At 41.2% G+C, this 15,419-nt stretch overlaps 2 protein-coding genes across 2 annotated transcripts; one reads left to right on the forward strand and one right to left on the reverse strand.

The window, feature by feature from the left end:
• Positions 1-661: 661 nt before the first annotated feature.
• Positions 662-2,492, reverse strand: LOC115428532 (homeobox protein Hox-A13a). Its single transcript, XM_030147630.1, has 2 exons — positions 1,838-2,492; positions 662-1,329 (listed from the first exon to the last, which is right to left on the reverse strand). Exons 1-2 carry the CDS (start codon positions 2,490-2,492, stop codon positions 1,082-1,084), a joined length of 903 nt encoding a protein of 300 aa, XP_030003490.1. The 3' UTR covers positions 662-1,081.
• An 8,699-nt stretch (positions 2,493-11,191) lies between these two features.
• evx1 (even-skipped homeobox 1) lies at positions 11,192-13,566 on the forward strand. Its single transcript, XM_030147865.1, has 3 exons — positions 11,192-11,558; positions 12,372-12,607; positions 13,039-13,566. Exons 1-3 carry the CDS (start codon positions 11,192-11,194, stop codon positions 13,564-13,566), a joined length of 1,131 nt encoding a protein of 376 aa, XP_030003725.1.
• Positions 13,567-15,419: the final 1,853 nt, after the last annotated feature.

The raw sequence follows: 15,419 nt of genomic DNA on the forward strand, positions 1-15,419 counted from the left end.
AATATTTTAAAATTTCACTTTGGAGATTAATTGAAATGTTTCTTACAAAACATATATATATATATATATATATATATATATATATATATATATATATATATACACACACAAAACATATATATATATATATATATATATATATATATATATATATATATATATATATATAATATAAATATATAGCCTACGGTGGATGAACGAATACAAATGGAAGTGTCCATTTTAATGGTGTCATACGATGAAACCGGTCAATTTAAACCATAACTTTGGGTAAAATTCAACCATATTTTATTGGGACGGACTTTAACACCGACATATTTGACTCACACACAAATAACCTGAATATCATGCCGGAATTGACTTTATATACAACCACATGAATACGCACACATTATAAAAGCTATGATTGATATGAACACATATCCCGGACGATTATCTAAAGCGTTATAATAAGAATTGCACCATGGATTGGATATGAATGAGAGCACGGATTCATATGATAAGACTAAACTTCATACAAGCTAAGCATGTGAATACGTTTCAAAGGAAAGCCAGGAGAGATTAATATTTAACAGTCCCAAGGTCCAAATCCGGAATACCGTCATTTCCTGTGGATCCTGTGCATTTATCACTCTCGTTAAACTTGCAGATAAAGGTGTAGTTCGGTGGCGCACACCTTTCTGAGACTGGGCTCACTTTTCCTGCCTTAAGAGTGAACATGCCAAGAAAAAAAAGTCACACATACTGCAGGTATAGATACATATATCCCCCCTTTTTCCCCCACCTGTCTCCTTAAACAACATTTAACAACATTTGGAGGTGGGGAGGGATGGAGTGTCTTTAAGGAAAGGCCTGACTTCAGTTCCAAAAACTCCAGGAAAACATTTGGCAAGATTTAAATGAGTCATATTCAGTCAGAAAGGAGTTTTGATGTTCCAGTCCATTAGTCCGAACGTGTGTGTATGTGTGTGTATGTGGGAGTGTGTGTTAATGTGTGTGTGGGCCAAGTAGTTTATCTCCCACAGATATTGTCCGTAATTTAACAAAAAAAATAAAAAATAAAAAATTGGAAATTAAAAAACTAGCTGATGGTTTTCAATTTGTTGACAATTTTCTTCTCCTTTACGCGTCTGTTTTGAAACCATATCGTGACCTGCCTCTCAGACAGGTTCGTCTGGGCCGATATCCTCCTCCTTTTGTCCTTCGTTATAAATTTATTGGCGGCGTACTCGCGCTCGAGTTCCTTCAGTTGCACCTTAGTGTATGGCACGCGCTTCTTTCTTCCACGCCGATAAGAGCTGGAGTCTCCTCCGACGTGGGACACTGCGTCTGTGGAAAGACACACAAGAAGCTGTCACAGCCGCTTTCCCAACAAGTGGACACGTCTTTAATGAAGGGAGATTTGCATTTTTCTATTAACACACTGAAATCGACTTCTGATTGAATAAAAATCCACTTCATATAAAATATTTTATTTTTTATTTTTTTCACGGTTTAGTCAGTCTCTTAAAGTTGTAAATACATTAACATAATAATAATAACAATGATAATAATGCTGTTATTACTGTAGCGCCATTTTTATAAAGTGTCCAAATCCACTGGAATATCGTCTTTTAGCTCATTATTGTTGCTGTCACTTTATGAAAACGTACATTTTAAACCTCAACCTGTTGAAACACTTAAAATTATCCCCACATCATGCTGTTATGTTTGTATCTCAACTGAGCAGCTGACGTCTCCTACACTTTACTCCGCACTGTGTGTTCTGTTCGCTGCGTAAAAACCCACTAAGGTGCCAGACTGATTAGCCTGTTCCAGACTGGACCCTAACTCCTACCAGGTATGGGCTTCCACATGTGTCCGGGCTGCGGCTGCTCCTTGGCGCAGTAAACCTGGCCGCCCCATCCGTTAGACAGAGTCCACGGCTGGTAGCTCTCCATAGGCAGCAGGGAGTCGTGTCTGGCTTCAGACGGTGCACTGATAGTAGGCACCACCGGAACGTCCAGGTAACTGGGAACAGGTTGATATGGGCCCGAGGGGTAAGTGGGGTAGAAAGTGAATTCCTTTGCCCGAGAGGTGAAGTCGTCGCCCGAGGCGGAGGAGTCCATATATTTCTCTCCATAGGCGGAGGGGGGCTGCGCTCCGCAAGACTTTATGCTGCTGTGATGCGACATTCTGCACGGGTAATAACTGCTACCGAAGTACCCATAAGGCAAGGACGCACTGGATGAATTCTGAGCTGCAGAGCATGGGCTGCACTGTTTCACTGGCTCGCCCATACCGGAGGTGGGCACATCGCTGGATGAATACGCCGTGCTTGGTGCCAGGGACGCGGGGTGCGCCATCAGATTCCTGCACTGATTCGCAGCAAAGTTGCCACCAGCAAAACCCTCCATGTTCTTGCTCACTTCATCGGAACCTCCGCCGTTATCGTAGAGGAACATCACCGACGGGTCGACCCAGCGAGGACGGAGGAGCAGTGACGTTGTCATAGCACGGCATCCAACATTGAAGCTTCTGGCTCTTTTTTAAAAAGCCCAGAGACTGAAAAAAGGAGATACTGGTTCCCAGAGAGTAAAGCCACTCTGACGTGCGCAAGAGCGCTGAGGGTGAGCTGTCATTGGCTCAGCTCCTGTCACGTGGCCGGGCTATGCAAAGAGGACGGTAAACAGTACATATAATTAAATGGAGGAAAATGCGGCGAAGTAAGGTGACCGTACCTATCCACGGGTTTACCTTGTGTCGTGTCATTAAACTAGAAGCATTTTCAACACTAATAAAACCAGTCACACGCATATTGGAATCTTTTATTTTCTACAAGGTTCATTTACAGAAGATCTACAATTGGTTGAAATAAAAGACTATTGATTTTAAAGCGTCTCGTTGTGTTTAAAATGCAAAAAGAGCTGATTATTCGAATATGATCAACAGATTCGAATATTCATATGACTCATGCGTCTGTGCATGACTAATACACAAACCATATGGCCTTACACAAGCGCAAGGACCCGCATTTGTCTACGGCGCACGTGGAATTAGATGTTAGTACACAGCCAATCACCCACAGAGATCCACATTAATTATAAGTGTATGACATGAGTGGGACTGGTTCATACACTGCTGAAAAACTAGGATCCACAAACAATGAAACACGCTTTCGTCTGTCGCCTGCTGAGGCGTAGATGCTGTGAAGGGGTGTTATAATTGCCCGTGCTCTGAATAAACAGCGCTTTCAGAATGGCTTAGAAAAATATTGAAGAAAATTGTAAAGAAGGACATTTTATCTCCAGTGCATGTGTGCGTGCAGGAGTTATTGGATTCATGATCATGGACAGGGGCCTTCCTAAAACGGGGCCTACTATGGGGAGTTTCGGTTAAAAATAATGGAAATCTAATATGATGCTTAAATTTCATCTTTAAGACACCAGACTTGCGATATATTCACAAAATGCAAAGAGAGAAAAGAGCTGTGGAGCTGGCAGTGCGTGCTTGTTTTTCCATAGGAGGTAGACGCGGCTGGAGGCCAAGGTCAAGTTGAAAGTTGCTGTCTAGCCATCCAGCCTGTCGGGCTATTCAGTCTTTGAAGGAACCGTCTGAGCTCTTGAAAAGAGCGGAAGAGGGGTGAGAATTCCTGTCCCAATGAAAGCTATTGGAGGACATTAACTTTTACTATCATTTTGTTTTCTCCACCTTTATTCTCACAAACTAGTCTGTGCCCGCTATACTAGGGTGGTGCGTATACTTTTGTATCCATGCGCTGGAAATGCATAAGGAATGTTGTTGGTTTTTATTTGCAGATCTTTCGGAGGTGTTTTTGGCAAATACGTGTTAAAATGATGTGAACTCTGGAAAAGAGGGGACTGGATAGACATGTCGTGTGTGTGTGTGTGTTTGTGTGTGTGTGTGTGTGTGTGTCTCGTCTGCTGGTTCTTGTTTACGACCTGGGTGACTTTCCCGTCTCATTCTGTTTTGGAGGAAATGGACCTAGATAGCTTTCACTGCACTCTATCAAAAATCCTGCATGAGATTTGGTCTAGTTACATGTTGAATTTGTTTTTTTGTTGTTGTTTTTTTTTCTTGCAATGATCAGTTTAACTGAAGCTGCCTCTGAAAAGCATATATCAATTAGACAGATGTTAGGTTGCCAGTCTGTGGGCGGATTTTACGCATCAAAAGGTAAAACCCTGGCAAATATGAATAAACCTATTTTATAATGACATTTTGATATTAAATAAAAGTCCAAATTCATAAACTCTGATCACAGTTTGAGGTGTTTAAGTGACTTTAGTCTACTGCCAGTGTGAAAAATGCAAATGCGCAATCATAACCAAAACAAATGTCAATCAGCTGAAGCTATAGAGGCAATAAAGCTTCACTAATAATACGTAGCTCCCATTATATCTACCAAGGGGTTGTACGTTGCAGAAGAAATGTTTAAAAATGTACTATGTTTACTGGAGAAAGTGCAAATTTTTTGATTAAGAGAAAAGTGGAAGTACGTGTGAGTGCATTTATTATACATTTGTGTGTGTTTTTTTGGATCCAACTGATACAGTCAACCTGTCGGAATTTATATTTAAAAACCAAATAAAAGAAAAATAAAGGATTTTATTTCAAGTTGAAGGTTTAAAATGAGCTTATCGTTTAAATAATAATTAAGATATTATGTTTTTAAATAAAGATTATGAACACGGGCTCACGCAGCTCACTGGATGGAAGCTGATTGTGCGTAAAAACACAATAAGATGCCAAATGTTTTATGTTTCCCAGATCAGAATGCAAAAGATAAAGACATGTTCCTGTATTTTGACTACAGGAATAGTTGGAAATTGACTATGTAAGCCTACTTTTAGTATTGAAAAACGTTATTTTACATCTTTATGCTGCACATATGTACTTTAATTATGATTAAAAAAAAGCGACACCTTTAATTGAATTGAAGTGCACTTGGAGAAAACCCAGATAAAACGTAACGTAATTCATGTGTAACTGTGTGTACAGTAGCCTGGATCTGTCTGACATGTAAGACAAAGCGATGAAATCATTTCAGCAGTAACATGCAGCAACAGCTATGAGTCATGGTGTAACTGTTCAAGGTTTCGTTGGTTGCGCACTGCCCTGTGGCGTTTTTCTCCAACGTAGGCAAATCAAGCCTCAAAATAAATACAGTTTGAGTTAATGATTAATTGTTGCATTCATCGTGTTGTACAATTTAGATTTGTGATTTGTATAAAACCCCTCGTTTTCCCATCTCACCATGGATTTCCTTTCCCATCCTGTTGACTTTTGATGATTTAAGTTTTATGTTTTATTTTTGTTCTGCTTAGATCCGTTGCTCGGATCCGTGGGTTCTTTGTGTCCAGTGGTCCTCGCCAAGGTGGCCTCCGGCGCTCACATGTGGTCAGTCCAGACACGAGACATCCCACAGTACAATGAATCCACACTTGTGTGCAACAGGGGCGCGCGCAGTGTCCCGCCAAAGAGACGAGCATCGCACAATGGACTTGCACAATATGGCCTGGGGGGCCTTATGCAAGAAGTTAATTATTGTTGATTTGGTACTAGATTTTCATTCAGTTTTGTGAAATATACCGATGGTAATGGTAATGACACCGAAGATTTATGATCAGAAATGATATGCTACAAATTGTGGTATTCTTATTCCATGTCAGATTAGTCATGTAAAGTCACGCCAGAGTATTCCTGAGCTGATGTGCAGCCCCTGGTCCTTCACAGGGATCTCTGGAGGTTCCTTTTCCACTCTAGGAGTCACTGCTTGGCATCATAGCCTGCCAGGTTTTCTCTGAGGTCATTATCAAGGTTCAACCCCCTGTTTGTACTGGCATCCAAATTACGCAGTGAGGGAGAGAAAGAGCACATTTATTCCTCGGCCTGTGCGCCTGAAGCCTGGGCAGACCAGGCAAAGTAGGGGCTATATAAAGTTATGCTCAGCTATAAATTTATATGGATAATAACATAACTTGGGATAGAAAATGGGTTACTAAAAGGAGCTGCAGTCGGATTTGAGCCTTGGTGATGAGTTATTTTTAACGAAGACGGCTGTCAAAAAAGTGTCAAAACATAAGGGCCAATATGTTTTTGTGGTCAGAGCAGTGAACCACAGGGCGGTCACACATTTGACTTTTTTCATATTTTCTGGATGGTCGCCTGTGGTGCGATTATGAAGGCGTGCATAAGAAAAACACAAACCAACCGTCTCATTTTCGGACACACACACACACGAAGCCACCTAAAGCTCTGTGGTTCTAACAGAAAAAAAAGTTCCACCCTTAAGGTGCTTTTAATGTGTGATTTTGACTGACATGTTCCATTTACTGTGCGCTCTGATACACTTTCTCCTGCAGAAGTCTTAAATGTTGCGTTAACAGCCTGCTAAAGCTTCAGCCTCTGAGAACCACGTGAAATCATTTATTGGCATATACAGGAATGTGAGGGAATGTAAAGCTCTGCAGTGTCTTATCAGAGGCTTGCGTTTTGCATCTGTTCATGGATATTCGGGATTGCAGAGGCCACCGGCGTCTAACATCAGCTACTTTTTCATTTCCATTGTTTTAGCAGAGGTCTATAATCATTGTGACTGCACACACACAGGCGGCGAAAAGAACACCGCATTACAGAGCACAGTTTTACATGATTTACTTCATAAATGTAGTGTTATTTTGCCTATTTGATGGAAAGTCTGCCACCTTTCATCTATTCTTTTTAGATTATTATTTATAAAATCATCGCTTAATTAGTATTATTATTATTATTTCGTTTGTCGGGGGATGATGTGGAATCAATAATTGCTTTGGTCTTTTGTCTTATATAAAACTTTTAAAGCAAATAATATAATCACATAATAGCCAAGGTTTCTTGGCGTGTGCAAAATACGTACTATGATGCGAAAAACATATCAAATACTCCCGGAAACAGGAGTTTTAAGTGTTTATCACTTCTTATGGCCTTATTCATAAATTAAAAAAAAAATCACAGTGAAGATTTTGTGTTGCATAACTTTTCCGAAGTTATGGCACAAGTCAAAACTACACTAAATATTCACAAGGTTATGTAGAAGAATCAGATTCTAAAGTCCAATCATTTTCTAAAGAATTCGAATTAAAAAAAGAATAATCACATAAAATTTCCCCCATCAGCTAAACTAAGCAAAAAAAAAAAATCCTCTAAAAGAATGGAGGCTCATTTAGAAAAACAAGTAATTAAAATAGACTTCTAAATGCAAAAATGCGTTGTTTGTTTATTCTAAATAAGCATCTACTTATCGGATTACAAACTGTGAATATTTGCAGCTTTATTATTTTTCATTCCGACTCGTGTGATTTTTTTTAATGCGATCATAATTAATAAAATTGTTTGTTTAAAGTGACATTTTCTTCACACAAATGTTATCAAATCGAATTGATACTGGCTAAACTCTAACATTTCTTTACAATGTCTTTATTTAGTATTCTTCACTATTACATCGAATTATTAAACTAATGCAACTGCAAATATGGAGTAGATCCGGGCTATAAAAGGGGAAGTTACAGTTGAAACACACCTCAAATCACATGCATATCAGTCGGAAGCGTTTTGTAAATGTTAGACTGAACCCACTAAACATCTGTAACTGAACAGCGAGTCTCTATTACTAAAAAAAAAAAAAAAAAAGACAGGTCGAGACACAGGAAAAGAAATGTTAATGTAAGAATCGACAGCCTTATGTCAGTACCACCCAATAAACTAACACACAGAATAGTATATTAAAAAAAACGGTAATGGGGATATACAGTATACTTGCAACGGAGCTGATGACAGCAACATACTCCAAAAATAAAAGACCATTTGCAACGAGACGGACTTGTAAATATCTTTCTCAGAAGGTGGCAGGGACGCAGAAACCGGTCTGAAGAATTACATGCACTCTTGTGAAACGTCAGGGATTTGCACCTGGTGTGTTTCCTTGCTACTGCTGAATTGGTGGTAAGCCATGCCCCATGATGTTTTCCTCTTTAATAGGGTTACACGGGCCTGATTTCAGTGCCTTGCTAAGCCCTTCTTGTAATAGCGCACGGTTTGCTGGATGGCGCAGGGAATAGTGATAAAAAAAAAAAAAAAAAAAGAGTGAGAAAAAAGCGCAGAAATTTCCAGTTGTATAGTCATCAAGACATGTTTCGCTCCAAGGTCAGTGAGTTAGCTCTCTGGTAGCTGCGTCATCCTGTTTCAAGGCCAAGTTGAAGCAACAGGGACGGGAGGGGCCACGATAATGAAGGCTTGGCAATTGTTTTTTTTTTTTTTTTTTTTCTTCCAGGACCTGACTACTTATACTAGCTGCACATTTACCCATTTACGACACACTCAACATCCACTCAGACCCACTCATGCAAAATTCATCATCACATACTGAAAACATCTTTGGTGCGAGAAGGAAATATTCTGTCGGGTCTCTGCGCTGCCAGGGCCACGGATTGGATTACAAGCGTACTGCGCAGGCTCCATGGTCAAGTTCAAGTTGGACTGGCTAGTAAAACCGGGGGGCGCATTCTGCAGTGTCTGCCGAGGGGGGCGCTCCCCGTCTTTGATCTCCCCCCTGCAAAAGTAGACACTGAAGCCTTGCCTTTAACTGCACTCCAACGCTCTGCTCTTCTGCCTCTGAGTATGTGTAGGTTTAGAGCTGACTATTCAAACTAACTAAACGCTAATTTCCTCCATTTGGATGAGGATTCCACAATCAGTAAACTCTCCAAACCCATCCGCTGTCCTTCACTATCTAAAACACACACAGTATAAGTGACACCACTGCAAGGCCATTCATCTGTTGCGCAAAACCCTTTGTTGGGTGTTATCTCCGGATGATCACAAGATCCCATCTGCCCCGGCCACGACCTATTGCATAAGTCCCGTTAAGTAGCACAACAATGGGACCTTTGCCATCCGTCATAATAAAACATAGAAATGAATATGAAAGTAGAGGGAATGCAGCCCATGTTCAAGACAAATGTACAGAAGTGAGTAGAAGACGGATAACATTTGTCTCCAAATAAAAACACGTGTATCTTGTCTTCAACACTAGATTTATGATTAGATAGATAGATAGATAGATAGATAGATAGATAGATAGATAGATAGATAGATAGATAGATAGATAGATAGATAGATAGATAGATAGATAGATAGATAGATAGATAGATAGATAGATAGATAGATAGATAGATAGATAGATAGATAGATAGATAGATAGATAGATAGATAGATAGATAGATAGATAGATAGATAGATAGATCTTCTTTACTGCTTTTCTCAGTCATATTGTGCAGGCCACATAAAAGAGTCGGGGGAGAAAGCCAAAGGAATTTCCCTCTCCTCCTCTCTGCCTGCTTGGGGGATGGGGCTACCACCGCCGGGGTCCATTCCCTCTTTCGGACAGGCGAGGGCGCACAAGGACAGCAGAGGCTCCTGGAGCTCCACAGTCGGACTCAGCCTCCCTCTCCTCAGTTAAGACCACATGGCTCCACCTCTACACAACATCACCACCGGCCACAGTAGACCACCGTGTCTTAAATACACAAGAGGAATCACAACCAAAATGGGCTTTTTCAGGGGCATCAGGTATGTTCAGGTTCACCACAGGTTTCCAGTGTTGTCTAATATGTGAAGTATCTGCGGAGTGGAAGGAGTTATATGCGTGGTTCTGTGAAATAATTATAATGTCAAGGTAAGAGAACAGGTGCAAGTGGAGCTTCTGCAATAATTAAGTCGATTTTCATTTTATTTTTTGTGACAAGTGATGAAGCATGTGATCACATCAAGACTCACTGACGCTGTAAAGAAGTTCACATTTATTGCACTCCATACAAAACAGCCTGTGCCAATATTTGCACTTTCATGGAACAAGCACTTCACAGATACTGATCTAAATCGACCGTTTGACTTTCTGTATACAGTTTAATCAATAGCTAATACACCTAAACTGTGTTAAATCCAAATTAAACTGGCTCACCAGTAGATCCCCTCATCCGTTCCCTGGAGGCACAGGAAGTGAAAATGTGCTCATCAAATAAATCATATTTATCCTGAGAGAAAAAAAAAATAGAAGGTAAGTCTATGTGGAGGGAAATGGGATGGATGAGTTATATTAAAGAACTGAAACATGGACAGTGTAGGGCGAAATCTGTGTTTTCCATGAAACACACCGATATTATAACTATTAAAAGAATGAGTTTTTATATATGTAGCCGATGCAAACATTTGTTTATTTTAAAAAAAAATACAAACTGCATGTGTGTTAATGTGTTTGCAGTCAGGCTTTAAAATAAGACGAATAAGGCAAAACAAAACAAAATAATATATAATAGTATATATGAATTTTCCCCTTGTGTGTGTTGACCTTTTATTAAAACCCTGACCGCGACACCTGACCTATGTGGACTTAACTTTACTCCACTATATAAAGAGGGAAAAAAGAGAGAACAAAAGGGAGAACAAGGATACTAGGGTTTGGACATATACATGTAAGCCAATGATTTTGTATTGAATTTCAATAAAAAAAATAATATGTTAATATGCATTATTAGTGACTGAATTCATGACTGTGATATTTTCCAATAAAACCGCTGTGTTTCATGAAAATACTGTTTCAGATTAGCCTTTAAAAGTGTATTTATCTGTATTTATCTACACAGATGGAGATAAATACATGTATGGACAAAAAGACAGACAGACAGATCCATAGAAATGGTGTGTTTTACTGCTCCTCGTGCCCTTTGATACCCCCCCCCCCCCCCACCTCCATTTCGTCCTTCTGTTTACCCATAACCAATCAATGCGTGTCGTCATCGGGGGGGACCATCATGACGACTGGCCTATTAAGAATGACAGCTCCGGAGAAAGAGAGAGAGAGAGAGGGTAAATGGTGATCCCTCCCAGAGCTCCCTCTCCGCACTCTGGAGCGCTCTCCTCTCAGGGTCAGACCGGATTGGATTGCATCCCCTCTTTTTCCAGAAGCCTCTCCTTCTCCTCAGGACTCTTCCCCCCTTCCCACCACCACCGCCGCCACCACTAACATCATCACCACTATACACACACACACACACACACACACATATACACACCCCTCCAACCTGAAAGTCATCGCCTGGGTTGACGGCTTGCACTCTCCCGCAAAGTCGAGGTTTTTGAAGTCGTGCTTGTAATGGAAAGCAGAGAGGAGATGGTGATGCTGGCGGAGGGAGGTCAGCGTGGCAAGAGCGGCTCCAATTTGTCGGAGGCAATCGGAAGCCCCCTGCGAGAACCGCAAGGGAAGCCGGGCCACAGGAGCTGCCTGAGCCCCGGGGCTGCGCCTTACTCCCGGGACAGGACGGAGGTGGTTGTGGGGGAAGGTGCAAGGAGGAATATGTGCGCCGATACCAGGACAGTTGGCACGTCCTCCTCCGGAGAGAGACACCGGAGTGAGCACCCCAACAACAAAGACGCCAGCAGCTCAGACACTGAGTCAGACTTCTATGAAGAAATAGATGTGAGCTGCACGCCTGAAAGCATGGACTACCCAACAGCTAAAGGTAGGCACAGCTGCATGCCACTGCAGGTTTTCCGTGACTGCATGATTGTACTAAAGAAGTTCATATGCAAGACTAAACCACATGCACCACGGAGTATTCACTGATTATATATTTTTTAAACACTATAAAAAATTAAACGCAGAGGAGCGTTTATTATAACGCGGTGAAATGGGTCTGCAGTCGGTGTTGCACAGCTGTTCTGTCAAGTGACCACTGTGGCTGGAAACCCACTGAGGTGACACCCACAATCTAACCACGCATTTTCCACACTAGTACAGGAAATAAGCCCATAGCCTGCATAGTATTTTCTGTATAAATGTAAAGAAAACATGCGCAGAATGCCAAAAGGAAGGCCAGAGGATTTTTTTTTTTTTTTATCCGACATGTTCTAAAATGTAAAGACCCATGAGTGTTCACAATAATCGTTTTTTTTTTTAACTCGACAGTTTGGATCAAATACTGTTTCTAGAATATATTTTAATCACTCGTTGATGAAAGTAAGCAGATAAACTAATCACTACAGCCACATTATTTATTTTCCTAGTATACTATTATTAAAGAAAATGTTCATATTTCTTCAAGCAGCTCCAGCGAATAATTTTTTTAACTATTAGTATTCAGAACAGCAGCCAAAAAGCTTGGACTTGTCAAGAAAAAGTGAAATATTGTGCAATAATAATAATAATAAAATTGATAGAAAAATAGACACATTGAATAAACGAATTAAATGGATCCATGTAATTAATCCTTCCTAAATATTGCTTTACTTGTTTGCAGTTAATTATATCTGACAAATTCTGTTCACTATCTCAGGTCCAAATGGGGATTCTCCGGGTCATCCAAGTGAGACCGGTAATGACCCGGGTAAGGCCGTCCCAGGTCAGGGCTCTCTGTCCTACTCTGCAGACCAGATCCGCCGGTACCGGACAGCCTTCACCCGGGAGCAGATCGCGAGGCTGGAGAAGGAGTTTTACCGGGAGAATTACGTGTCCAGGCCGCGGAGATGCGAACTGGCGGCAGCGTTAAATCTACCTGAAACCACCATTAAAGTAAGACATCCAGGTCCCAAAGGGGCAGGTCTCTGTGGTACATCTGGGAGATTTCAGAGGCTTGACTGGCAAATTATCAAAGATGGAGTGGGCTAGAAATATTAGATGTTGGCAGGTTATTTTACACAGGATTAAACATTAAAAAAAACTAATACATGAGACAAATATTAACAAGTAACAACCACATACAGGCTTTGATTATGAGCAGAGGCCTTTAGTCTTATATTATTTTTGTCTAATAACAGAATTAGTTCATTTATAGAATTTATTTCCCCAATTTTCATCAAAGCACAATCTTACTGTAAATTCACCTCATACTCGTGCGTAAAAGCGCAACTCCTGCAAATGCTGTTGATGCTTTGTTGTTATGTGGTGTGTTTCTGTCACTATGTACAATGGTTAATATTTGACCCTTGTTCCCTCATTTCCAGGTGTGGTTTCAGAACCGCAGGATGAAGGACAAGCGTCAGCGTCTGGCCATGACTTGGCCTCACCCCGCGGACCCAGCCTTCTACACCTACATGATGAGCCACGCAGCCGCCACGGGGAACCTGCCTTACCCCTTCCCATCTCACCTGCCTCTGCCCTACTACTCCCACCTGGGGGTCGGAGCGGGTTCGGCCCCTGCAGCCACCCCTTTCTCCAATCCCCTGCGATCTCTCGACAGTTTCCGAATGCTGTCTCACCCCTACCAGAGGCCGGAACTGCTTTGCGCGTTCAGACACCCCTCCCTGTACCCGGGTCCGACCCACGGCCTCGGTCCCGGTGGAAGCCCCTGCTCCTGCCTGGCCTGTCACTCCAGTCAGTCTAATGGTATCTCATCCAGGCCCACCGGCTCGGACTTCGCTTGTTCCCCAACGAGCAGGACTGACGCTTTTGTCACTTTCACGCCTTCAGTTCTCAGCAAATCCTCATCTGTGACATTAGACCAGAGGGAAGAAGTTCCTCTAACAAGATAAAACCAAAACAAGCGACTCTTGTTCTGTATACGCCTTTTACCATAAGCTTTTTAATATATATTACATGATCAAGACTGAAACAGCATGAAGATGTAGCCTGTGCGCAGTGAAAGCCAGCTTAAACCTGGGCCATGATAATTAGCCAGATCTTCAGCTCTGTAACGCACAACGGATCTCCCATTTACACCCAGAAGAAAAATAATAATCCCCGCGTAGAACAAAGACAGTGGGGGCTGAAATATGACGGCATGGACTGAAAACTAGATTTGATTTTTACAAGATTAATTTGATGTGAAGGGGAGAGGAGGAAATCCAGCGAAACGTTTAAATCCCAGTGATGGATAGCGTCAAGGTTTTTATCATTATTTGTCGTCTCTTTACGCATCCAAATCGACTTACGTGTATTGTTAGTTACGCGAGAATGATGCTTTCCATCTCTCTTTTTAACAAGGGGATTTGTTAACATACTGCGGCCGTCTCATTATAAGCAGCTCTCCACCGGGGCCCTCAGTGCGGCCCGGGCCGAAATGTGCAGATGCTGGTAAAATTAGTAAGTGATGTATATGTACGACCGGGTGAATTTTGAGTGTTGAATTAATGATAATACCATGAAGGGATCGTTGCTGCCAAAAGGTAACAAGGCGTCAGGGGAACGGATTACAGCCCACATGGTTTTGACGAGGGGGGAAGAAGAAGAAGAGGAAGAAGAAGAAGAAGAAGAAGAGGAAGAAGAAGAGGATGGAGAGACAGAAACAGAGAGGACAATCATGATGAAAAACAGAAAATCTGGACATTTTTAAAGGACATCAGACTCGTCCTTTCAGTACCATCTTCAACAATAAGACTCTCTTTTTAGACCGATTTAAAAATAATAATAATAATAATAATAATAATAATAATGTGATTAATATATACCTATAGGCCTATTACCCTTTTAATAATATTTTTTATCGCTTTGCACTGCTGCAGTGGCACCGGTTAAATTGCATTTCGTGGAGAGAGCAGACTAAGAAATGATTTTTTTTTTTTTTTTTTAGATTTTTTTTTAAAGTTGTTTTTGTTTTCTTTCTTGGCTGGGTTGTCCTCGACGTCTAATTTGCAATAAACACTGTCAAAGAATCATTGGAGCAACTGAGTGTTTGTCACCTTAAAAAAATGTCCAAAACGCAGTTACAAAATGAAGATTCGTATCCAAATGTGACTTGAAAAAATAAGGATGAGTAGTTTAGAATAACTTTGGCACCCTTTAGATAATTTCGGGCTATTTTATTTAGCACAAGTGGACTATTACATCTTTTCGATACTCATAATTGGTCTACTCCCTCCTCCCACCCAGAACAATAATAACACTAATTTTGTTCTCAAGTGGTCGCTGTCAAAACACCACAACGCCCCCCCCCCCCCCCCCCCCCTTATCTCCTGACGTGACCGCTAGATTGACCGTGACAGTTAAGTGGTCCCCGGGCTCCGTTAACGCCACTCATATTTTTCTCTGCGACCACTTAATAGACACTGCAGAATTAGATGTCTGAAGATATTGGAAATGCAAAGAGATCGATGAGTCAGAGGCCCGCCACCAATCAGCGGGATCCTAATTGGCCGCGGATTTGCTCGGGTTGCGCAAATTAAAGGAGTTTTGTGAGTGTAATGGGATTGGAGAGATAGTACACGGTGGCCCACGAAGGGAAACAAATCACATTTTAAAGAGGGGGGGTCTTTTTTGCGTCATTGGTATAAATCAGAAGTTATGCATTAATATGTAAAATTAAAAAAAAAAAAAAAAAAGCATGCGTCTTTATGTGCGCAAAACCATTTGATCAAATGCAAAACTGCATTTTGAGAAACACCTATGT

Source organism: Sphaeramia orbicularis, chromosome 11 (assembly GCF_902148855.1).
Source record: "Sphaeramia orbicularis chromosome 11, fSphaOr1.1, whole genome shotgun sequence".
Taxonomy (NCBI): Eukaryota; Metazoa; Chordata; class Actinopteri; order Kurtiformes; family Apogonidae; genus Sphaeramia; species Sphaeramia orbicularis.

Bases quoted from the DNA above. Each gene is read 5' to 3' on its own strand.
- LOC115428532 (XM_030147630.1), bottom strand. From the start codon at position 2,492: ATGACAACGTCACTGCTCCTCCGTCCTCGCTGGGTCGACCCGTCGGTG. The intron at 1,330-1,837 runs GTAGGAGTTAGG...GTCTTTCCACAG, and splicing joins CATGTGGAAGCCCATACCTG to ACGCAGTGTCCCACGTCGGA.
- evx1 (XM_030147865.1), top strand. From the start codon at position 11,192: ATGGAAAGCAGAGAGGAGATGGTGATGCTGGCGGAGGGAGGTCAGCGT. The intron at 11,559-12,371 runs GTAGGCACAGCT...TCACTATCTCAG, and splicing joins GGACTACCCAACAGCTAAAG to GTCCAAATGGGGATTCTCCG. The intron at 12,608-13,038 runs GTAAGACATCCA...CCTCATTTCCAG, and splicing joins TACCTGAAACCACCATTAAA to GTGTGGTTTCAGAACCGCAG.